This window comes from Geotrypetes seraphini, chromosome 13, assembly GCF_902459505.1.
Source record: "Geotrypetes seraphini chromosome 13, aGeoSer1.1, whole genome shotgun sequence".
Classification (NCBI taxonomy): domain Eukaryota; kingdom Metazoa; phylum Chordata; class Amphibia; order Gymnophiona; family Dermophiidae; genus Geotrypetes; species Geotrypetes seraphini.
The window spans coordinates 77,429,889-77,456,409 of record NC_047096.1 but is presented as its reverse complement, the minus strand read 5'-3'; the positions used below and the strand labels follow the sequence as shown (position 1 = coordinate 77,456,409).

The following is a 26,521-nucleotide window of genomic DNA, read 5'->3' as shown; positions in this document are numbered from 1 at the left end:
AGAACCTAACCTCTTCCCATAGACTGAACGTTATTTGCAATTTCATGTTTCACAAACATTTTCAAGAACTGTACTACCGTGAATAACAAGAACAGACTGTATAGAAGAATAATGAATTTCAGTCACCTCTCTGTCTAATGTAGGCAATCAAATATGAATGCAAAAATAGCTATAAATGGATGTTTCTGTTTAAAGCATTTTCATAGTTTATACTGTCTTGAATGCATAGCTCTTCAACTATCTGTTTAAAGCTATATGTTCACTGCTCAGCTGAATAATGATCTCTCTGTTTTTAAGGGGTTTGATTTTGGTTTATTAATGTTTGTCTTGCTACTATTTCACTAGCATGTGTTCATCTGTTTAAAAAAAAATGCATCCTCAGAGTTTAAATGTATCTTTATGGTAACCCACCTGTATCCCTTACACTGACAAAATGCACCTTGATAGTAAACCACTTGTATTGTAACCCACTTGCATCCCATGTACTGACAAAATATATCTTTACTGTAACCCACTTGTATCCCATATACTGACAAAATATATCTTTACTGTAACCCACTTGTATCCCATGTACTGACAAAATGAATCTTTAATGTAAACCAGTTGCATCCCATGTACTGACTAAACGTATCTTTATTGTAAACCGTTTCTATCCCATGTACTGTCAAATGTATCTTTATTGTAAACCGCTTCGAACTTCACGGTATAGCGGTATATAAGAAATAAATTATTATTATTATTTAAGGGCTCCTTTTACAAAGGTGCGCTAAATTGCCCCGCACACTAGCGGCGGTAATTTTTCAGGTAACGTGCACACGCTAAAAACGCGAGCGCACCTTTGTAAAAGGATCCCTAAATGTAAATACGTGAAGAATTGGATATCCTTTGTGTATCGGTGCACACCATAGTATATGACCTTCTGCATTCATATCTATTTTGTTGCTTACCTTAAAGTGTTTTTTCTTTTGATAAATCAACGTGGGTTGAAGCTGGAAAAAAAAAAATATTCAAAGTAAGGCTTTTGGTGTTCCCTCCAAAATTCAAATCTGACTCACTGACTTGCCTGCCAAATTCAGGGCCCCTTATACAAAGTCATGGTAGTGAGTCCCAATGCAGCAAATGTGACATAGCCCATAGGAATTGCTACCTCGGCTTTGTAAAAGGGGCCCTCATATTTGATTACCTGTAGACTTTCCCACTGAAATCTCCTGCCTTCCTGAGGAAACCATCCACCTCATACCCCAGACAATCAGGTTTGAGAACCCACTATACATACTGGTATAAGTGAGGAGTATCTGGAAACAGCTCTTCTGTAGATATTCCTCACTTACTGACCTACCCAGTTAATGACCAGCTCTCCGACCAGTCAGTGGAAAAGACAGCATGGCATCCTAACGGTGAAGCAGGGCAGGAACAAGTACACTCCCAGTAGAACTGTTTAACTTTCCTCCATTTCAAAAAATACTTGAAAGCTTTGCTTTCCTATTAAACCTTTAATAAAAGCTGCTCATACCCTTAACCAAGGCTAAGCCTAATCAAAAACTTAAATTTATACACCCCTACTTTACATTCAGATTATACTATATTTTATTTTCCTTGCTTATTTGCCTGGACCAAAGTTTTATTTTATTATATTATATAGTGTTTGCTCTGATCTTATACCTACTTATTTTCATTAATCATCTTTGAATTGATTTGAACATCTTTATATGTGTATGGTTCATTATTTTGTATGTCTTGACCACCACCCCTCCGACATCAGCAAACCACCGATCCGGAGCTCCCCCTTAAAAGGGGAGGAGCCAACGGCGCTCACCCATTCGGTGCGCGTCGAAGGCAAGGGACACCAGCAGCCATGGAAGCAGCAGACAGAAACAGGAAGATGAGCTACTCAGTTTTCTGCACCGTCTGCCATATGTATGACTACCTCCCCTCTGGGAGGCAGTCTTATGTATGCACTCGATGCGGAGAACTGGAGAGCCTGAAGAAACAAGTTAGACTCCTAGAGGGCAGAATACTGGAACTAGAAGCACTTCGAGAAATGGAGCAGGACAGAGATGCAGAGAACGTCAAAACAGAGGAAACCATTGAGGAATACTGCATCCGGCACTGGTTGCCGTACTTGAAGAAGAACACGGTACTACTCTTAAGGGTCCAGAGAAGAGCGACTAAAATGGTTAAGGGGCTAGAGGAGTTATCGTACAGCGAGAGATTAGAGAAACTGGGCCTCTTCTTCCTTGAAAAGAGAAGAGGGGACATGATTGAAACATTCAAGATAATGAAGGGAATAGACTTAGTAGATAAAGACAGGTTGTTCACCCTCTCCAAGGTAGAGAGAACGAGAGAGCACTCTCTAAAGTTAAAAGGGGATAGATTCCGTACAAACGTAAGGAAGTTCTTCTTCACCCAGAGAGTGGTGGAAAACTGGAACGCTCTTCCGGAGGTTGTTATAGGGGAAAACACCCTCTAGGGATTCAAGACAAAGTTAGACAAGTTCCTGCTGAACCAGAACGTGTGCAGGTAGGGCTAGTCTCAGTTAGGGCTCTGGTCCTTGACCTAAGGCCCACCGCGGGAGAGGACTGCTGGGCATGATGGACCACTTGTTTGACCTAGCAGCGGCAATTCTTATGTTCTTATTTCTTTACATATGTGTTTGTCTTGGCACTACAGTACTAGGGGCCACTGAAAAGTTCTCAGCCCAACCGAGAATGATATGGAACCATGAAGCTTACAAGTTATTCCACACGTTTCTTGACACTTTTCGTTTCATATCATTGAGATGAAAAGTGTCAAGATGTAACTTGTAAGCTTCATGGCTCCATATCATTCTCTTCTTGGTTGGGCCGAGAACTTTTCAGCGGCCCCTCATACTTAACAATGTGTCATGTCTACTGTATATATGTGTGCTAATTTTGTTAGCCTTCCGTTGATTCTAGTACAAACTTTACACTTATACCAACCATACCATGACTCTGAGACTCTTCACACTGTTGATCTACTTAATTTGTTGGCCACTACCTTGCATAAATCTTTTTTAAAAATGGCAGCTAATAAACTATGGTAATTAAAATTAACAGTTAGGGATATAATTCTAGGTTTAATACATCCCTAAACCATGTCTGGAAGCAAGGAGGAGCAAGATGATGGTTCACTAATCTATCTTAATCAAACTGAAATACGAGGGCAAATCAAAAAGCAAAGGCAAAATACATTTAACGGCTTTAATAGAAGTAAATGTGAGCAATTGAACATATCACTTTTCCACATGGTGTCCATGCAAGATGATGCATTTGTTGTATCATTCAACTAGCTTCTGCATTTCTGCAGCGAAGAAGTTTTTTAGCAGCTCCCGAAGCCATTACTTCATCATGCTTTGTCTTTTGCTCTCTGGGTCGCAGTGATGCACCTATATCTCATTGCCGATGACAGTTCTCTCCAGAATACTCGGATCTTCTTCATCCCATCTCAGGAACTGGGTCACAACTTCCACACGCTGTTGCTTGTGCAGATCAGTAAGCTGGGAACCCATCTTGCGCAGATTTTCCTGTATACCAAATCACCATGCATTATGGCAAATGCAGATCCATAGCTGATATCCAAATCTGCAGCCAATTGAGACACCGTTATCTGTTGGCCTTCTCTATTCAAGGCATCTGCCTTGTCAGTGTGCTTTGTTGATGGGCAACTAGAATAACCTTTGTCAGCTACACCTGTTCTTCCTGCTTTAAACCTTTTTATCCTCTCATAAACCTCTTGTTGATTCATGGTGCTATGTCCATACTGAGTCAATATCCAATGGTGAATATCCACAGGTTTCACTCCCTCTGCACATTGTTCTTTGATGGTGCAATCTTGCAATGGAGTGTCCATGTTTCTGACCTCGTGGCTGCCACATGACAAAAGGCCGAGCACTACGTACTACGAACTATCCAACAAGTAATATACGAGTACATATCTTGCATTTCACTAGCTCTGTTCCGGTTACTACGTGATTTAACAATAGGCCTTTAATTTTTGATTTGCCCTTGTAGTTTCAGCTTGTCTTTCAAGAAAAAGATCTCTCAGTGCATGAAACCAGATTAGCATGAAAAGATACTATGCCTTCCATGTTCTGCATGTCTAATCAATCTGTGCTCTTTATCGTGAGAGAGAGAATGTGCAGCTAGCTAGTTGGCCCTTTGCTTTGAAACAGTTTGATATTTATTGGAACTGTACATGAGAAAATCTAAAACTTGTAACATATGCTTACTGTTTAATCACCGGTTTAAAATTACTCTCTCGTGCCAAACTTACTGTGAGGAAAACTTTTGTAACTGCATCAAAATAAATTTCTTCCTTGCCCAAGGTGCCTTACAATAACAATAAAATAATATAAAACAAAAGAGATTGAGATGAGTTGTCATTTCCCTGATATATACAGATATTTGTCAATATTTGCTTATTTCATATATGAAGAAGGGGTTACCTTTGAAAGCTAATTGTATAATGTATTGTTAGTCCAATAAAAAAGATATCACCTTATATCCTTTATGTTTTTATTTATATATATATTACAATGGCATAAGAAATTCCAAATGACACATCTCACGTCATTGCATGTCACTAACAAAGGAAAACAGAAAAAATACATGACATTTTGTATTTTATTATTTGTTAAAATCCATCTCAATATGAGAATTTGTATATATATATGCGTAGAGGGGGGTAATCAAAAAATACATCTAAGTCCGTTTTGGGCCTAAGTCGCTAGTCACCCAAAGTTGGACATGTCAAAAGTCCGTTCTCAAAAAATACATCCAAAATAAATATATATATATAATTTTTTTTTTTTCCGAGAATTGTCTACTTCTATGTCCAGCCATTTGATCGTCCAGACCGCTAAGTCATCTATCTTTATACTCCATTCTCGTCCACAAATTTGTCCAAGTCAAAAATGCCTAGAACAAGACCTTTTGGACGTGGGTGGGGATAGCAAAGTAATGGACTAAACACCCAGTCATGGCAACAGAGTAGTGGGGCACCTTACAGTGCACTGCTGCGAACTTCACAAAAAGGGTTCCACATAAACATCTCACCACAACTCCCTTATAGGTCATGGTGAGCCCCCCAAACATCCCCAAAACCTACTAGACCCACATGTCTATCACCCCAATAGCCCTTATGGCTGCAGGTGTCACCTATATGGCAGTACAATAGAGTTTGGGGGGGTGCACATGTTTCACCATGCATGCAGTGGTTAGAGTGGCTTATTTGCCTGGATCCTCCTCTCTATGGTTCACTAGTCCACCCCCCAGACTACTTAAGCCACCGCTGTGCAGCTCTACTAGGCTTTCCTATGCCAAGTGCTGATGTTCTGGAGGCAGGTATGTACGTTTTTATTCTGATTTTTATGGTATTGGGGGGGGTCATTGATCACTGGGGGAGTGTGTGGGGGTCTGTACTTTATGTCTGTAGTGGTTATCTGGTCACTTTGGATACCTTCTGGGCATTTAGACCTGTTTTTAGATCGCCTAAGCCACTACGTACAAGTTCCTTCTAGGCAGTCTCGTTAAACTTTCGGTTATACTTGTAGTACGACTAACCCCCTCATCTAAGAAACTGCAATAGCAGTTTCTAGCACGGGGATCCAAGCTGAATGGCCCGTGCTGCTCCCAACACTCATAGAGTTCCTATGAGTGTCGGGAGCAGTGCGGGCCATTCAGCGCGGCCTTCTGCGCCACAAACTGCTAATGCAGTTTAATAGAAGAGGGGGTAAGTCTAGGTCAGCCCATGTTCCACCCAAACCTCCCCCACCACTCCTCCTAAAACGCCTCTTTCAGCTCTGGGATTACAGCAGCACTGAAAAGGCCTAAGCTGTTTTTATACGTCTAAAACCCATTTTGATTATCGGCACTTGGAATAGCGATTGGGCAAATAGGCAAGGCTCATATCATATAGTTACTGCAAATTTCTGAATATGTTTATAAAGCTCTGGCGTCCCTGAGTCTTGTTGACTGAGCATGTAAAGTGGAGCAGTATCACAATGGGACAATGCATTCCGACAGCCTATATTATTGTAGGGAGCTGAGCCATTTTAACAGCCCTAGCTTTAATATGGTGAGGGGGAGCTGGCTGCAGTTAGATCTGCTTGCTTTGCCTCTCCTCCCCTCCCTGGTGGGCTTACATGTATATTGGGAGCCTACTGGAGTTGTATGTGCATGGCAAAGCTGACAATTCTACAATGATGGGAGGAGGCAGGGGTAGAAGGAGAGTTCAAAGCATCCAATCAGTGACCCAGCTCCATCTTTGGCTTTGCGCTAGGCCGCTGAGCACCCACGCACCCATCTGATTTCATCATCATTCTTGAATTGGGCAAATTGTCAGTTGCAAATGATTGGAACCTGTTTTTTGGGTTGATGGAATTTACATTGTTAATCACAGTTCATAAGTTGTGCTAACGTGCTTTCAGCATGCTTTATATTTATTATCTTGTGGCTTACCTTTGTGTTATTAGTTCTATTCATGTGATTTCTTATTTGCAATATTTGTTACAGATTGACAGTGTATCTGAGCCTTGAGGACACGTGGTGTACAATAATCGTTGCTAAATAGTTTTTAAAAAATCTTCTGTTCACTGAAAAAAGGGCAAAACCAGTTAACGGGCAAGCATAGCTGGAGCCTAGATGGAGATGCTTTAGGACCACCATTATGCAGGAGCTGGAAAGCCTGGCATGGAACTTTCAAACTTAGCTGGCAAGGAAGACTGGTATCTGTACGAGGTGAAAGCAAGGGGTGACTAGTGATCAGGCAAAAAAGCAAGGCTCAGATGACTTGGTTACAGTTATGTTGAAAGAGCTATTTCCACTTGGGATGTAACCAAATTTCTTTATTCATGAATACTTGAGGTCATAAAATTGGACTCAACACGGCCAGTGTTTCAGCACTAGGTGCCTTCCTCAAGTATCCAGAACAGATTGGCTGTGCCTAAATAACACAAAAACCACAAGCTTGGAGACTACAAACCAATTTTCCTGCCTCCTGAGTCTTGCTTGACTGAACATGGTGAGTAGAACAGTGTTATGATAGGATGGTGAATTCTGACTACCTATGTTAATGTCCTGTAGAGGAATTTTACAAAAGCCCTTGTTTGTGGGTAAAACAAGGTTACCCTAAGGAAAAAAAACCTTTGTAAAATGACTGCACAAGGTATGCCACAAGAGTGGCAGGAAAACCCCAGCCACCAATCCCGCTCGTTCTTCCCAATGTCCTCCGGGAATCAATCCCGACAGCCCAATACATGGGCCGCAGTACTCATGCCCATCAAGACTAGCTCTTGGGCTTCCTTAACAACCAGCCAATGAAAGGCCTGGTTGTCCCATTGCCCCCCCCCCCCCCAACTAATGTGATACCTATTACCAGGAACATGAATAACCACAGACACTAAAATCGGAAAAACTACATCACCGCCCTGAGTATTGGAACCACCCATAACACTGAATTGACAACAATCGCGCTACCAAAAGATATCCCAAAAGCATCTTTGTGCCCCTTGACCCCTCTTCAGGCAACAGAAATCTGTGGGGTGGGGGTGGCAGGTACCCGCCTGCCCCTCCAAACAGAGCACTAGCCCACTTGAAACCCCACATACCCATCCGCTGACCAGCGCTTACTGCCCCCTCCAGATGTGCCTACCACAGTTACATGACCATCAAGGAGAAACAGACACCCGCGGCATAAGTCCAAAAGACACAACCAAAGCGGTGTTGCACCACCTGGGAGACGAACAGCAGACCAACCCTGCCACACCAGAGAAACACGAAAGACAGACTACAGCTAATACCTGGCAAACCCACCTGAAAACTCCCCTAGCCATGCCAAGAGAGCTAGGGCCCAAGAGCTGACAAGGACCTCCCTGCATCCAGAGAGAGTCCCAACCCAAAGAAGACACACCACGGCACCACCTGTCTCTGTGCATTGAAAGCCCTCATCACCCCCCTGTCCTGCCACAAGAAAGCCACACGATCCCCTATTTCCTTCCCAGAAAACCACTGAACCTCCCTGGTCCTGATGGGAAGCCGAGTTTCCCTCGCACCTCTGGCTGTCCCCTTTTGCTGAGTACCCTAACTGCCCACCTTGTCAAGCTACCTCTCCATGGGCAACCAACTCGGGCCTTCCAGCCTATTGTTACAGCTGCCCTTTGAGACCAGCACTCGGGCTCTTTTTTGTCACGCTGGGACTCGCTATCACAGCTTTGTAAAAGAGGCCCTTAGAACACTCGCATTAAATGCTAAGAAACCCATAGTTATACAACAGGCTGTGCATCATTGAGCACATGCTAATTGTTAGCGCACCTAAGTACAAGGACCCCTATCTCTGTAGTGGTTTAGGAAGTATTTATCCATTAAATTTAGAGTTTAGATTTGTTTTCTGGCCTTTCCAAGTCCAAGCTCAAAGTGAATTACATGCAGATGCATTTCTCTGCTTAAGTAAGCTTGCAGTTGTACTTCTGAACCTGAGGCAATTGAGGGTAGAGTTTCTTGTGCAGGAAATGTCAGTGGGAGAAGAGAGACTTGAACCTTGGCTCCTGGCCACTGCCTCTGCAACTCCAATGACTTTTTAACACCCAGCATCCTATACTATTGACACTGTTTACCCCGATTCCTAAACTTAGATATTAAAGACCTAGAGCTACCGACAGAAAACTTTCTATATACAGGTACAAGCGTTTCGTTCCAAAGCCAGACGATGGCGCTAGTGGAAACAGTTTCACATTAAAAGCTTCGCAACAGATAAAAGGATTTGGAGACTACTTCTGTAACCATCAATCAGGGACTCTACATGCGTGGAAAAAACAGGCCTTTTTTTTTTTTTTAGCCAAACACCCTAGGACATAGGCATACATTATGCAGATTTAATATTCTTGTTTTGGATCTTAACAAACAGGGGGGGGGGGGGAAACCACCCCCCCAGAAGAAAAATCCTCCCTACCAAGCGCAGCTTTTGTCCCTGAACCTAAAACTTTAAGTAGCACGCGAGCGACGCAGCCATGATTGCTGCGCGAGCCAGCGCCTGAGACAAGCGCCTGCTCGCGCTCTCTTTCCGCGGATGGTGCGGTGCCACTTTCCGGCTCCCTGGACGGGTAGCTAATTATCCTCGCCGTGCCCATGTGAGGTGGTTCGGGGACCTGAGGGCCGGGAGTCGTCTGCAGAAGGCCGTTCGGGGAATCATCCAAGCTAGCCTGATGGAAGGATGAAGGAGATGGTGGGAGGCTGCTGTGTGTGTTCTGATGAAAGGGGCTGGGCTGAGAACCCGCTGGTCTACTGCGATGGGCACGGCTGCAATGTGGCTGTACATCAAGGTAATCTTTTTTTTACCAGTGACACCTGATTGCCTAAGGGTCACCTCACCTGCCCGTGGCAGCGGAAGCTCCAGGAGGAGATCGAAGCGGGCAACGCTGAGAAACAAACTAGTAACCAAAAGATACCCGGGGGGGGGGGGGGAGGGTGTAGTTTACGCGTGTTTTTCAAATTGAAGCTCGGGAGAGGCTTTGGTATGGGTGTGTTTTGGACCTCTTCTCAGAGGGAAAGGTCTCTCTCTCTGAGGGGAAGGGGAAAAAGCGAGGTGCGTGAGCAGCTGCGTTTTGGAGGGGCTATTTTTGTTCACCATTCCATCTCCAATCTTATGACAATATCAGACAACTTCAAAACATTCAGAAAAGAAATCAAAACCCTGCTTTTCAAAAAATTCATCCAAATATCTTAACCCCTCCTCTTTTACCTCCAGAAGATTCACCTACCTTCAGATAACCTTCCCCCAAATGACCCACCTTAACACCTTCCAATTAAACAAATACCATCAATAGATTGTAACCTACCCTCTCTAACTGCATTCCATATGTATTTTTCATACAGTTCTTCACTGTCAGTTTAATTTCCATCCTATAAGTTCACATAGAATTTTTCTTTTTTCAACCATCTTTATTTTCTCTTCTTTATTAATTTCCAGGTACTTTAGTTAGATTGTGAGCCTTCGGGACAGTAAGGGAATTTTTTAAGTACCTTCTTACTTCTCATTTATAATCTTAATGTATATTTTCTTCAAACCGCTTAGAACCTAAAGGATATAGCGGTATATAAGAAATAAATTACATTACATTACATTACACCGCATTATTTTGCAAGGATATCACTGTTTTTCCTTAGATTCATTCGGATAGTATTTGCAACATTAGTCTGCTTTCCTGCTATGAGACGGTCCACCTGCTTCTGGGGAGCTTTGCGAGTTTCGTTGCCATCGCAGACCCCCCCTCCCCCCCCCCCCCACACACACACTTATTCTGCGAATGGTAAATCTCCTTAGAGCAGAGGCCAGAGCAAGTACTTTAGTTAGAAAACCCCGGAGTCCCATAGTCAGTGTTAGAAGACGTGAGGGGAGCATCAGTGGCTCTGCTCCACATGGCTGCTTCTTGTCAATAGAGTTTAGTGCTCTTAACCCTTTCAAGAATGCAAAACGTCACGTCCAACAACCGATTAGAGATATTTCTAAGCTCCTTGGTCAAGTTATTCTCCCAACAGAAGCTACAGCATTACTTTTTAGTATATCCAAGGAAAGTTTCAGAAGCAAGACAGGAGCTTGTCGATATAAAATGTGTTCAAAGAAAAGAAATGTTGATTCTGCATGTCACAGATATGATGCCCCAGGGGGAAAAAAATCCACTTAAAAGAGAACTTTATTAGGTCAAAAAAGCATTTTAAGACACAGGCTTTCAGGTATACTAAAGTCCCTTCTTCAGATGGTGAATATCAGGTTCTGAACCCGGAATGTACTCCTACATGTATTGCATTTCATTTATGGGATTTACACAAAACAATATGAAGATGCTATCAAGCTGTAAACCAGGGCAGGGCAACCTTTATGCACAGGGCCTGCATGAATGTCCGTGCTACCCCTAGAGAGCTATTCTGAAGTATTTGTGAAATATAGTATTTAAAATTGCCAAAACTCTGGTCAATAACTTTTTCTGTGTATCCTTCCCATGGTATCAGAGGCCACATAAAATTCAATATGGGTCACAAGTTTCTGTAAAGGTTTTATTGGGATCCTTGTCAAGAAAGTAGGAAATTTACCTTAGTTTTTAGGTTAAAAAAATATGGAAACTATTATTCAGAGTTCAGATAATGACTATTCTTTGATTAGTGGACAGTCAGAATGCATTCTCATGTTGCTAATAGGATCTGAATCATTTATTTATGGTTAGAGCTGTGTTTGATCAACAGTCCTTTGATTACCATTCTCCTTCTGAGAGTGTTTCTGTCTGCCATATGATTCAACTTCAGTGTGTGAAACTCATCTGTGTATCTATTGGAGAGACTCAGTTGTCGATGATGAGTGCTGCTATGGGTACTGTAACAAGTAAAATATGAGTGAGGTTTTGTGTGCACTGTAAATATTCACTGTTGCAACTGTTGATAGACTCTATGTAAGACAGTATCTGGAAAGTTCTAATGAAAAAGTTTGTTTCTAACTGAAGAAGCCAAAGAAATAACATTTTGGAAGTGAAGCTAAAGGCTAGTTGGATAAACTGTGCAAATACTATTTGAAAAATGATGCAAACCAATGTCACCCCCCCCCCCACACACACACACACACACAAGCTGCATTAGAGATTTTTAGCATGGGCCAATGAGGTAAGTGCTCCAATAGGGAAGGGGTAAAACGTGGACCTCATGAACCTGACAGACCTCGCAGATCTAAACCCGTACGGCCTTAAAAATCTGAGGTCCGTGTCGGTCCGTGTCCCTGCCGCTTGTAGTTTCTGTCGCTGACAGACCTTGATGAGATTTTAGCGCTGACGGATCCGTCTCAGCATAGGGAGGGAAAAGTGTTAGGATCCGTCAGCGCTAAAAATCTCTTCAAGGTCTGTCAGAGCCAGAGACTAGCGCTGGAGTTTGGTCTATGAGCATTGGAGCATTTGCCATGCCGGCTCACGCAGCTTGATAAAAGGGGCCCTTAGGTAGCAAAAGCCCAAAATAGGTCACCACTTGAACACTAAGGAGCCTTTTGCCAAATTGCGGTAAAAGTTGGCCTCAGCATGTCCTTACATGGCTGATGGGTCAATCACGCGTGAGACAAAGACGCGCCGACTTTGTACCAAGTCATTCCTGTGCACTAAGGCCATAGTTACTATTGGAGTAGAAGAGCTAATTTGTTGATTTTCTATATTAAAGAACACATGCTAATTTGCCCATTAGCACATGGCCATTACCACGGGAGCCCTTACTGTCACCTATTTTGAAGGCAGTACTGGCTCACAGGCTAATCACATCTTAATTGGTTAGCATATGGCAATGTAGCTGCAATAACTGATTAGCACAGAACACACCCTCTCTCTGACCCCCTAGCCTGCTTCCAGCACTGCAAAATAAATTTTATTGTGGGAGTGTATAGTTCAGGAGTTAGAACTACAGCCTCAGCACCCTGAGGTTTGGGGGTTCAAATCCCATGCTGCTCCTTGTGACCCTGGGCAAGTACAGTGTGGCAGATGCCATTGAGCACGAAATTGAAGTGCCGCATTTATTTATTAAAAAAATTTATATACCATTTAAACCAGTGGTCTCAAACTTGTGGCCCAGGGGCCACATGCGGCCCGCCAGGTACTATTTGAGGCCCTAGGTATGTTTACCATAATCACAAAAGTAAAATCATACAGTTTCTTGATCATATGTCTCTTTAGCTATAAATTACAATATTATTATTAAGACTTAGCCAAAAGGAAAGATTTATAAACTATAAAGAGTTTTACCTCATGCAAAATTGTCATTTCTTTAATAAGACATTAACTATGTATTTCTGAGGCCCTCCGAGTACCTACAAAGCCAAAATGTGGCCCTGCAAAGGGTTTGAGTTGGAGACCACTGGCCTATAGGAAGAGGAGATGCAAATGTTAAGAGCCTCAGCCAATAGGGAGAGGAGGAGATAGTGGATGCTCTGGATGAGCCATTTGGCCTTTATCTGCCATCATAAAGTTCTATGACATCACAATGCAGGTGTAAAGAGCCTTAGCCTATAGCAGTGGTCTCAAACTCACAGCTCGCCAGGCCCTATTTTGAGGTCCTCAGTATGTTTCTCATAATCACAGAAGTAAAATAAAACAGTTTCTTGATCAAATGTCTCTTTAGCTATAAATGACAATATTATTATCAAGACTTAGCCAAAAGGAAAGATTTATAAACTATAAAGAGTTTTACCTCATGCAAAATTGTCATTTCTTTAATAAGACATTAACTATTTTTTCTGAGGCAATCCAAGTACCTACAAATCTAAAATGTGGCCCTGCAAAGGGTTTGAGTTGGAGACCACTGGTTTAAACCTAAACGGTTTACATATCATTACATACATAGTTCAGAAAGACAAATAAAATCAAACAAACATTAACATCTAATCATTGGAAAATCACGTAAAGTGTCCATCAAAAGAACAATTGCAAAGATCAGTTCCTAGAAAAATGCATGAACAAAATAACTGCGTTTTTAATCGTTTTCTGAAATTGCTCTTGCCATAACATTTTCGTAATTGACCGACAAGTGAATTCCACAGTTTGATCCCCGCACAGCATTAGACCATTTTACTGGTCTCAACATATTTTGGATGAGCAATTGCTTTTAATAATGCAGCTACAGTGAAACGCTGGCTGGCCACCGCCGGCTTTGGCAGAGCTTCTGTAGTGGCGGATTGGGGGTGCAGTTTTCTGAGTGATGGTGAAGTTGAAGCCGATGTGATAAGTATTGGCTTTTCTGATTCAAACACTAGGAAGTTGGTGGTTTAACATTCTCACAGGCACGCATCCGCTCGCAGTTTAAACACATTAGCAGGAAGTTTATTATTTATTTGTTATTCAATTTTCTATACCGTCCCACGACAACAAGAGGGCATCCATTGAAAATCAGGGGCGGGAAACTACGAGGTGACACCAGGAAATTCTTTTTCACTGAAAGAGTGGTTGATTGCTGGAATAGTCTTCCACTACAGGTGATTGAGGCCAGCAGCGTGCCTGATTTTAAGGCCAAATGGGATCGGCACATGGGATCTATTCACAGGGCAAAGGTAGGGGAGGGACATTAAGGTGGGCAGACTGGATGGGCCGTGGCCCTTATCTGCCGTCTATTTCTATGTTTCTATGTTTATGTTTCTATTTGGCATGTGGGATCTCTTCATGGAGGTAGTTAGGGGGGTGGGCCATTAGGGTGGGCAGACTGGATGGGCCGTGGGCCCTTATCTGCCGTCTATTTCTATGTTTCTATGTTTCTCCCAGGAGGGCTCGGAACGGCTTACATGAGTTTATTCAGGCACTTAAGCATTTTCCCTGTCTGTCCGGGCGGGCTCACCATCTATGTAATGTACCTGGGGCAATGGGGGGATTAAGTGACTTGCCCAGGGGTCAAAAGGAACAGCGTGGGTTTGAACCCACAACCCCAGGGTGCTGAGGCTCTAGCTTTAACCACTGCGCCACACTCTCCCATAATCGCACCCTGACAAACTCTGCACACCTTAGAGTTTATACTTTTGGTTTGGCTTTCAAATTTAATAATTAAGTATTGAGTTAAGAAATTATGATAAGAAAATTTGGAATTACAAATTAAGGATTTGGAGGAACGGATGGAGGAGGGGGGGGGTTTTATGCCTATGAAGTAGCTCTTTGAAGACCTGTTTGCAAATTGGAATACCGTGCAACGGGTGAGAGTCTGAGCCTCTTTCCTCCTCCTTTTGAAAGTCCTCATTAATTTGTTTGAAAATGGGAGCCAACAAGGGTATAAACTGACTTCTTGTATTAGAAGATTACATGCATATTGATTTCTTCAAGGGAGATAGTTTATTGAAGTATTTTTGAACCCTTGTAAGTTTTTGAGATAAGAGTGTTTCACTGTGTTAACCAAGTCACTCAATCCCCCATTGCCCCAGGTACATTAGATAGATTATCCCAGGACAAGCAGGCATGATATTCTCACATGTGGGTGACGTCATCTACGGAGCCCCGATGCGGAAGCATTTTCAAGCAAACTTGATTGAAGATTTAAGTTTGCTCTGCTGCTCCACGCATGCGTGCCTTCCTGCTCCACTAGGGGGTGCATCCCCTCGTGGTCTCCAGTTCAAAATTTTCCGCGAGCCTAGAAGACGTGTTTTTCAGGCTCTGCCCCAACTGCCTTCTAGCACCGCGATTTTTTCTTGTTTTTTCACGATTAAGTCGCTGTGCGCGAATTCCTTACCTTTTTACTTGATTCCTGCTTCGTTTTCAACGACCCGGAGGCTTCCGGGTCCCCGTGGCCGCGTGGCTAATCAAGCCGCGGCTACTTTCGATTTAATGTCCCGGCCTTTGACCGGCTTTAAAAAGTGCACCCGGTGCGAGCGGCTTCTTTCTCTCACAGACCCGCATCGCCGGTGCATCCTTTGTCTGGGGGCGACTCATCCAACCGACTCCTGCCCCCAGTGCGCTATTTTCCAAAACCGGGCCTTCCGCCGAAGAAAAGCCCGCATGGCGGATCTTTTCACCCCGGACCAACCCCCCACTTCGGCCTCGAGGTCGGCCCTGGCCTCGGCCCCGGCCTTGACCTCGGCCCCGGAAACCTCGGCATCGCCTCGAGACTCGACCCCGAAGTCCTCGGGACAACAGAAAGCCTCGGCTCCGGGTAAGTCCCCTCTTCCCTCTTCAGGTTCTGTAACAGCGAAGAAGCCAGCCTCGGGGACAACGGCGACGCATGGCGGAAGCCCCATGCTTACAGCCCCGCCTAAGCCCTCCAAGCCTTCGGGCCGTGCCTCCACCACACGGGAATACTCTGATACGAGGTCGCCCCCGGTGGAGCGCACAGAGGCAGGGGACATGCCTTCGATGCTGTCCGTGCCCGTCTTCCAGGACCTACTCCGAGCGATGATCACGTCGGAGCTGTCCGCTGCAATAGCCCAGTTTCAATCGGCCTCGACCTCGAATGCGCCAGACCAACCTGAGCCTCGCACCGAACAACCTCGAGGAAAGGTGCGCAATCCTCGCCGCATCCCATCCTCCTCGGACTCCTCGCCGAGACGCCCGAGACATTCCCCCTCTGCGGACCGCCGAGGGGCAAAACGTCGGGCTAGAACGACAGAAACCTCGAACCGCCGTACCTCCAAGAAGGCCCGAGGTTCACCAACCCTACGAGGCCGTTCCCCCACACCTCGTACAGGACCACTAAGGGTGGCTGAGTTATCACTCTCCAACCCGCGTATCCTCCGAACTCCCCCTCGGACGCATTCTCCGAGGGAGTCCGGATCGAGGTCACCAACCCGACATCGATCGGTACCCTTAACCCCGGCATCGTCTCCGAGGGGCTCCTCGAGACGCCGAAGATCGACAACCCCGGAACACTCTCACAGTGCTTCCCCAACCTCGGAGCATGGATCAGAGCATGAACCTCGATACTCGAGGGAAGCCTCCTTATCCTTCTCCACCCGGCGAAGGTCTCGTTCCCTGACCCCGCACGGGGCTCCGGGGACATCTCGCCCATCCTTCACTCGCTTTGTCCAAGACATGGGCCAAGCATTGGACTTAGATCTCCAGTCCGACTCCAGATACTCTAAGGAGTACCTGGCGGAGCTGGATATGCCATCACTGCCCAGAGAGTCCCTCCGCTTACCACCTAACCCGGTACTCCAACAGGCCTTCTTCAGGAACCTGGAGACCCCCTACATGGTCACGGCCGTACCCTCCAAAATGGAGGCCAAGTACCGCACAGTACCTTATCCGGGATTCGAGCAACCACAGCTCTCCCACCAATCGCTGCTGGTGGAATCCTCCTTGAAAAAGGCTCACCCGTCCCGTGTCTCAGCAGCGGTACCCCCAGGCCGGGAAGGCCGAACCCTGGACAAGTTCGGCAGGAGACTATACCAAAACGCAATGATGGCCTCTAGGGTGCAAAGCTACACTTTCACCTTCACATCATACCTCAAACACCTCATTGGACTATTGAGAGCCTTTGAGACTGACCTACCGGCCTCCCGACAGGAAACGTTCGGCCTGCTTTTAGAGTCCCTCTCCAACCTGCGCCTTCATCTATTCCACGCGGCCTACGATGGCTTCGAACTCTCCTCCAGAGAAGCCGCCTTCGCTATCGCCATGCGCCGACTAGCTTGGCTGCGCCTGGTCGACATGGACCCCAACTTACAGGACCGGTTAGCAAACCTCCCCTGCGTGGGAAAGGAATTGTTCGATGACACTATCGAGGCGGCGACAAAACGCCTCTCCGAACATGAACGCTCATTTGCCTCCCTTGTCCGGCAAAAGCCCAAACCGCCAGCGCCCAGGCCATACAGGGCCCCTCCGCGCCGCTACCCACAAAAGTCCACCCCTGCTTTCTCGCGGCCCCCACCCAGACGTCCGCAAGCCCATCACAGGGCCATGCCCAAGTCCCAACCGCCCGCGACCACCAAACCATCCCCGTCCTTTTGACGGGACACGCGGAAGGGGGCGGGCCCCCTCCGCCATAGTCCCAGACCACCTTCCCATCGGAGGTCGACTCAAAGCCTTTTACCCTCGCTGGGAACAACTCACGACGGACGCATGGGTCCTTGGCGTGATCTCATCAGGGTACTCTCTCAACTTTCGGGCCATTCCCCCGGACAACCCCCCAAGGAATTGCCCTCCCAACAGGACTCAGCTACCTCTACTCCTCTCCGAAGCTCGAGACCTGCTTCGCCTGAGAGCAGTGGAGAAGGTCCCCCCCGACCAACGGGGGAAGGGCTTCTACTCCCGTTACTTTCTGGTACCGAAAAAAACGGGAGACCTACGCCCAATACTAGACTTGAGACGCCTCAACAAATTCCTGGTACGGGAAAAGTTTCGGATGCTCTCACTACCAACACTCTACCCCCTGATCGACGAGGGCGACTGGCTCTGCTCCCTCGATCTCAAGGAGGCGTACACACATGTCCCAGTGCACCCCGCTCACCGCAAGTTTTTGCGTTTCCAAGTAGGGGACTGGCACCTACAATATCGAGTCCTCCCCTTCGGACTAGCATCATCACCTCGGGTCTTCACCAAGTGCCTCGTGGTGGTAGCAGCAACCTTACGCTCCCAGGGCCTCCAGGTATTCCCCTACCTGGACGACTGGCTAATCAAAGCCCCGTCCAAAGAAGGGGCTATCTCAGCGACCCAACAGACTATTACCTATCTACAAAGTCTGGGGTTCGAAATAAACTTCCCAAAATCTCAACTACGCCCCTCACAATCCCTACAGTTCATCGGGGCCACGCTGGACACGGTTCGCCTCCGTTCCTTCCTCCCCCCTCCGCGCCTGGAGGCGTTAGTAAGTCTGAGCCGAAGGATCTCTCGGCTGACCTCAGTATCAGCCCGACAGATGATGATCCTCCTGGGCCACATGGCCTCCACCGTCCATGTCACACCCTTCGCCCGCCTCCATCTGAGAATCCCTCAATGGACCCTGGCGTCTCAATGGCGTCAAGACCGGGACCCGATCGACCACTCAGTGACAGTGACTCCTTCATTGCAACGATCGCTCCGCTGGTGGGCCGACTCTTCAAATCTTTCCAAAGGTTTGCTCTTCCTCACCCCACCCCACAGCAAGGTACTCACCACGGACTCGTCGGAGTACGCTTGGGGAGCCCATCTGGACGGCCTGCGCACCCAGGGAATGTGGTCAGCACAAGACCGACGCTGCCACATCAACGTGCTAGAACTTCGGGCCATCTATCTCGCAGCAGTAGCCTTCCAACATCTGCTCCGCGACCGAGTGGTTCTCATCCGAACCGACAATCAAGTAGCGATGTACTACGTAAACAAACAAGGGGGCACAGGATCTTGGCCCCTTTGCCGGGAAGCTCTGCGCCTCTGGAAATGGGCAATCTCCAACAACACCTTCCTTCGGGCGGTGTACATACAAGGAGAACAAAACTGCCTGGCGGACAGACTCAGCCGCCTCCTCCAGCCACACGAGTGGTCACTACACTCTCAGGCCCTACGAGGAGTGTTCGAACGGTGGGGGACGCCTCAAATAGACCTGTTCGCGTCCCCTCACAACCACAAGCTGCCTCTCTTCTGCTCCCGGATATACTCCCCGGACCGGCTCGAGGCCGACGCCTTCCTCCTCGATTGGGAGGGAAGGTTCCTGTACGCGTTCCCGCCGTTCCCTCTGATACTGCGGACGCTTATCCACCTGAAAACGGTACAAGCCACCCTGATCCTGATTGCCCCTCGCTGGCCACGCCAGCCGTGGTTTTCCCTTCTACTTCGACTCAGTGTCAGAGATCCACTGCCTCTGCCTCTGTTTCCCTCTCTACTGTCACAGGGTCAGGGTTCACTGTTACATCCCAATCTTCAATCTCTTCATCTGAATGCTTGGTTTCTCTCCCCCTGACTGCTCTCCCCGTGTCTCAATCAGTCAAGGAGATATTGGAGGCCTCTAGAAAAACCTCGACGAGAACCTGCTACTTCCAAAAGTGGACCAGATTCTCAACCTGGTGCTCCTCCCACAGCCAGGACCCGGTGTCGGTCCCCGTCCCCCTGGTCCTTGACTATCTACTTCAACTATCTCATTCCGGCCTAAAGACCAACTCCATTCGAGTACACCTCAGTGCGATTGCGGCCTTTCATCAGCCCCTGGAAGGGAAAGCCCTCTCGCTCCATCCCTTAGTCACTCGCTTCATGAAGGGCCTGCTGAACGTCCACCCCCCTCTCAAACCTCCCCCGGTGGTTTGGGACCTTAACGTGGTTCTGGCTCAACTAATGAAACCTCCATTTGAGCCCCTAGACAAATGCCATCCAAAATTCCTCACTTGGAAGGTAATTTTCCTACTTGCACTCACGTCCGCACGGCGGGTTAGTGAGCTACAAGCCCTGGTAGCGGACCCACCCTTCACGGTATTCCATCACGACAAGGTGGTACTCCGCACCCATCCAAAGTTCCTACCTAAAGTAGTGTCTGATTTCCATCTAAATCAGTCCATTGTCTTACCTGTGTTTTTCCCCAAGCCCCACTCTCACCCCGGAGAAGTGGCGCTCCACACTCTTGACTGCAAAAGAGCGTTGGCCTTTTACCTCCAACGCACTCAGCCACACCGGAAAGTCCCACAACTGTTTTTGTCCTTCGACCCAAACCGGTTAGGTCACCCAGTTTCCAAACGCACCTTGTCCAACTGGTTGGCCGATTGCATCTCCTTTTGCTACGCTCAGGCTGGTCTCGCGCTGAATGGTCGAGTAACGGGACACAAAGTCCGAGCGATGGCAGCCTCCGTAGCCTTCCTCAGGTCAACACCTATTGAGGAAATCTGCAAGGCTGCCACATGGTCTTCGGTTCATACCTTCACCTCCCACTATTGTCTGGACTCCCTGTCCAGAAGCGATGGCCGATTCGGCCAATCGGTGTTGCGAAATCTATTTGCTTAAATTGCCAACTTCCCTCCATCCCTCTGCAGTAAGCTTGGAGGTCACCCACATGTGAGAATATCATGCCTGCTTGTCCTGGGATAAAGCACAGTTACTTACCGTAACAGGTGTTATCCAGGGACAGCAGGCATATATTCTCACAACCCACCCACCTCCCCGAGGTTGGCTTCTTGGCTAGTTAAGTGAACTGGAGACCACGAGGGGATGCACCCCCTAGTGGAGCAGGAAGGCACGCATGCGTGGAGCAGCAGAGCAAACTTAAATCTTCAATCAAGTTTGCTTGAAAATGCTTCCGCATCGGGGCTCCGTAGATGACGTCACCCACATGTGAGAATATATGCCTGCTGTCCCTGGATAACACCTGTTACGGTAAGTAACTGTGCTTTTTGAGCCCACTGGGACAATACTTGAGTACCTGAATGTAAACCACTTAGGCTATACATGGTATATAAATACAAAAATAAATAAATAAAATTCTTTAGCACATGGGTAGCATGTGCTGATCCCAAAATTACTGCGGGACATCTGAGCACACCTTGCAACAAGGCATTTTTAGCTGCAGTATTCACACATTAGTACTTACTGCAGCTTAGTAAAAGGAACCCTATAGATGCTATATTTTACAGAGGTACAGAGTGAAAGAATCTACTGTGCTGCTACTGATTCTAGCATGGGAGAATCTCTGGCTAGAAAGTCTCCGTTTCTGTGGTGTCTTCAGACACAATTCCTGCACCACTGTACTTTTGTTCAGTAATTAATAAAGTTTCTATTTGGTTAAATTGTCCTAAACAAGTAGCATTGCCATCATGTAAGCTAGAACTACTTAGGCTATGCCTGAGTTATGTTAACAAAGTAATTTCAGAAGAGCACAGAGTGATAAAGTACGCAAGGGACTGCAAGACTCCATATTGAAGAACAGATGTAAGCAGTACAGCATTTTTACTGAAGTGGCAAGCAGGTTACTATTATTTAGGGAGGACAGATAAGTAACAGGATGTCACCGAGAGAATACCATCACCAGGAACTAGAATGTGACTGGCAGGATATCATGATTAGACATATAATTATACATGGAGCATTACACAAAGATTTGTCTGGTTTTACTGGAGAATTTGAACTTTATCCAGAAGCTTAGGAATTATCTAGATACCATCGTAAAATGTAGTTTGAACCCAGCAAAAGTTTTTGTAAGTCCACTGTTGTCAAATTTAAATTTCAAAATTTGCCAAGCCTTGGTGTAACACTGCTTATGGCTTCTAAAATAATAGGGATAACCCAACATGGCTTTGCCATTTCTATCAGAAAGAGCCTGAGAGAGCAGAAGAAGAAACAGAAGGGAGAGCAAAGCAGAGTGCCTGGAGAATAATAACATGGAGCTGTAGTCACAGCCCAGCAGGGAGACCCTTGATAAAGCACGTTGATGCGAAACATGTCGGGTCGACTTCTCCCGGTCATGTCAGCTAAAAGATAAGTGGCTTAAGCATTGAGTAACTATTTATAGTTTTAAGGATAATGAAATAAAACAAGGGAAATAGAATAATAAAAACTAAAAATTAATACATTATTGAAGGCCTATGATGAAGTCCACGTAATGCTTCCCGCTATTGAGACATATTTAGTGGTGGAGTGGTGGGGCTGAGGCTTGCTGAAAGAATTAAGATTTGCATTCTATTCAGAATTTGGAAAGCGTTGCCATTTCTACTGTCATATCTTAATAGTTTGTTAATTTTTCCAATTCCTTATCTTGTGCCTCCTAGTACCACAGTATCAATGAAAATCACAGTATTATTTCTGATTATTGCGATACTGAGTATGCTGTGTTCCAAAAGTTAGTCCGTTTGAATTCAAAAGGCACTTAAAATCTTTACTTTCTCATTTTCTATTACTTTTTCTATATGATTGTTGTATCCATACTTATTTATTTTAAAGTCATACTTCTTCTACAAGCTCCAGTTGATCATTGTGGCTACCCTGTTATGATATTGTTTGTAGTCAGTTTGGGCAATTCTACTACATCCATTAAGTGGTCAATGTCACTTTGAAGCATGGTAGATGGTCATCAGCTTTTGAGTTTTCTAGTCCAGATTATCCAGTTCTAGTTATTGGAGTGGCCCAGGTATTTCTGGCCTTGATGGTATTTCCACCATTTAGTTTTGAATTTAGGATTTTCTGGATCCTCTTTAAGTATCCGATTTTATGTTTAACTGCTTCATGTAAGATGTCAGTTTCTAAAATTCCTAGATACTTGTATGGTAGCTACTATCTGTGAGCAAACATTTTATCAATTTTCCATTTTCAAATCATATCCCTTCCATTTCCTCAGTTCTGCCCTTCTTTATGCTGATGATCACACACTTGTCAAACCCCAAATCTATATGTCTTTACTGTAAATTCTTACTGTACAGTATTTAGGAGTTATTCAATTTCAACTCTTGGCTTGTTAAGCTTTAGATGTCCAGATATGATATGGGTGATTTTTCTACTTTGTTTTAAAATATCATAGTGTAATTTTACTGTATTTTGTTCAGGTTGTAAACTAAATGGATCAAAGGAATATTGAACAAGACAGGAAATAGTGAATCCCCTTGAAATATTCCCCTTCTGAAATTTACATTTCCTGTTTCTTGTCCCATTACTAACAAAGTTGTTGTTTCATGATTTTTTTCAAGCATATTCCGGATGATTTCAACTATTGTTGTTGATGATATTATTATTACAGTGGTGCCTCACACAACGAACTTAATTCGTTCCAGGAGCAAGTTTGTTATGCGAAAAGTTCGTTATGTGAAACGCGTTTTCCCATAACAATACATGTTAAAAAAAATAATTCGTTCTGCAGCATAAAATATGCTAAGATGACATTAAAAAAAGATAAATTTGTCAAAATGGTGAAAATGGTGGTCTTGCTGAGGCCAAACTCTTTGACGAGGTCACACTGTTTTACCCCACATTCACTCCTTCTAATTATTTCCCGTTTCATTTCAACAGAAATCACCTTCCTGCTTTTTTTAGAAGCCATGATATATAAAAAATATTGAGTTTATCTTAAAAGGACGACTGTATACAGTGAGAGAGGGCAGTTAAGCGCAGTGACTAACGACTGCCTGCAGTGCCTGCGCAGAAGGATGCAATACATCGGCAGCTCGGGCGACTTCGTTGTGTGAAACGAAGTTCGTTGTGTGAAACGAAGTTCGTTGTGTGAAACGAAGTTCGTTGTGTGAAGTTCGTTGTGTGAAACGAAGTTCGTTGTGTGAATCAAGACATGAAGTTCGTTGTGTGAAGCGTTCGTTGTGCGAGGCGTTCGTTATGCGAGGCACCACTGTATTTTGTTATTGGTAATTACTCCTCTCTGCCTTCTTGCTCCTTCAGCTCTGGCCTATGAAGAAAAAAGGTTACATAAAATCAAATACGAGGGTAAAAAAAAAAAAAAAGGCAAAATAAATTTATCAGCTTTAATAGAAGTAGCTATGATAAATTGAAACATATCAATGTCCCCCTGCAAGACATTGCATTTGTTGTATCATTCAACTAGCTTCTACATTCCTGCAGAAATGTTTTTCAGCTGGCCATCATCAGAGGTAAATCTGCGACCTCACAGCGTCTCCATTAGTGGACCAAAGATGTGATAATCACTAGGCGCCAGACCTGTGCTGTAAGGAGAATGTTCAAACCCAAGCTGGTGGCAATTCTCTCCAGAATACTTGAATCTTCTTCATATCTTCTCAAGAACTGGGTCACAACCTCCACACGCTGTTGCTTGTGCAGATCAGTAAGCTGTTTGGGAACCCATCATGTTCAGACTCTCCTGTGTCCCAAGTCGTCATGCATTATAACAAATGCAGATCCATAGCTGATATCCAAATTTGCAGCCAATTGAGACATCTTTATCTGTCGGTCTTCTCTAATCAAGGCATCTACCTTGTCAATGTGCTCTTGTGTACATGATGTTGATGGGCAACCTTTGTCAGATACACCTGTTCTTCCCTCTTTAAACCTTTTTACCCACTCATAAATCTTTCGTTGATTCATGGTGCTTTGTCCATACTGAGTCAATATCCAATAGTAAATTTCCACAGGTTTCACTCCCTCTGCCCAAAGAAAGCACGCTACTGCACGTTCTTTGATGGTGTAATCTTGCAATGGAGTGTCCATGTTTCTGACCTCATGGCTGCCACATGACTAAAGGCCAAGCACTGCACTGTGCATGGACAAACTATCCAACAGGCAATGTACGAGTACATATGTTGAATTTCACTAGTTCTGTTCCGGTTATCGTGTAATTTAACAATTGCCTTTAATTTTTGATTTGTCCTCATGCATCTAATTAATTTTTCATCAGAAAACTTAGGATCCCTTTTACAAAGCCGTGGTAGCAATGCTCTGTGATAAATGTGCAGTAGACCATAGAGATTGAATGGGCTTCTGTGCATTTACCATGGCAGCATCACTACTGTGACTTTGTAAAAGGGGCCTTTAGGCTCCTAAGTTTACCTGAAAATAGGGAACATATTTAGGAGCAGTAGGTTGTGCAGTTACCAAATGTTTAATGCAAAAATGAACATGAAATAAGTATGAAGCTGTGTACTAAATGGCATCTGCCCTGTATTTAGCACACAGGGCAAACATAGAAACATGATGGCAGATAATGACCCATGGCCCATCTAGTCTGCCCATTCGCATTAACACATGGCCACCCACAGTTAACACATGGTCATCATGTTACATGCCTGGGTCAATAGCTCATGCCATCCATGCTGCCAGGCTGGGCATGTAATGTGTGGCCATAAGTTAACAAACAGCACGCAGGTACCCATCACACCACTACCCATTCCTGGTCCTCCCTCCAATACAAGAAAAAACCCCAACACTCATGAGGTCCCCAAAACTCCCAGCATATCAAAGTAGCCCAATATCAACACCCTGACACTCTCAATACAGTAACTCTGCCCTTGATACATTATTCTGACCATCCTCCACTCCGATATCAGTTCTGACACTCTCTTGTTTATAAGGAAGATAATTATGTATATGGAAGAATGACCCCTAGTTGTAATTTAGGGTTTATCAGCACTATTTTGGATTTGAGTTCCAACCAGTCTGCAGGATCACTGTGGTTCCCCTGGGCCACCAATGCTACCCTGGGGTAAGTCCCAGAGCAATTGAGGGTGGTGGGAAGAGGTTGAGCTCTGGGGGATGGGATTTTTAGGTCCAATGGATGGGGTTTTGTGAAGGGATGGGCTCGTTGTGTCATGACCTCCATTATGAATGGTGATATTGGGGCCCTGGCTCCCCTGGGCCACCTATACTACCTGGGGTAAGTCACACAATTGAGGGTGGTGGGAGGAGGGTTGGGCTCTGGGGGATGGGATTTTTAGGTCCAATGGATGGGGTTTTGTGAAGGTATGAGCTCATTGTGTTAGGACCTCCATTATGAATGGTGATATTGGGGCCCTATCAGGAGGTTCAGGATGTGTTAATGTGTTGATTGGGTGTGGGGTTCAAGGTTGTGTTGGTGGGTTAGGATATTGTCAGGGGTGGGGTTATTGTATTGGAGGATGTCAAAAGTGTTGATCAAGAAGTACTTTGATGTGTTAAGGGAATGATGCTGACTTTATTAGGGCTACCTTGATGTGTCTGGGAATATTGGAGTGTTGATTGGGGTCTACTTTAATTTATTGGGAGGGTGTTAGGATGTTGATCAGGGGCTTCAGGGATGTTTCAGGACTGCTGGTAGCACAGCTGCACTTATCAATTCCTCTTGAGGTGGTGGAAAATTTAACTATGCTATTGACAGTCATTACTGCTAACATGTGGTACTGACCTATTCACTAGTTGTCACAGCTGGCCACACCTCCTATGTCACACACATTTGGTGCATGATAGTGATGATGTGACCATTCCCCTTGAGATTATATAGAATAGAGTATGTCTGCTTTGGATCAGTTTAGACTGTTTACTGCAGTGCATACAGTCTAATCAATTACCACTTTTCTCCTAGCTTGCTATGGTATTGTCCAAGTGCCCACAGGACCATGGTTCTGTCGAAAATGTGAATCCCAGGAGAGGGCCGCCAGGGTGGTGAGTACAAACTTAAAATAACTTTACAATTATATG

The 26,521-nt window shown here is 45.2% G+C and overlaps 1 protein-coding gene across 3 annotated transcripts in view; it reads left to right on the top strand.

Moving 5' to 3' along the window:
• Positions 1–9,028: 9,028 nt before the first annotated feature.
• The window catches only part of MLLT6 (MLLT6, PHD finger containing), a 240,675-nt gene continuing 223,182 nt past the window's right edge, over positions 9,029–26,521 (top strand). For 2 of the 3 annotated variants that reach the window (XM_033918301.1, XM_033918300.1), the window contains exons 1-2: positions 9,029–9,337; positions 26,406–26,485. In XM_033918301.1, the coding sequence (XP_033774192.1) occupies positions 9,229–9,337; positions 26,406–26,485 (189 nt within the window). In that variant the 5' untranslated portion in view covers positions 9,029–9,228. The remainder of the gene's footprint in view (positions 9,338–26,405; positions 26,486–26,521) is intronic. The other variant, XM_033918303.1, reaches the window with a different exon arrangement.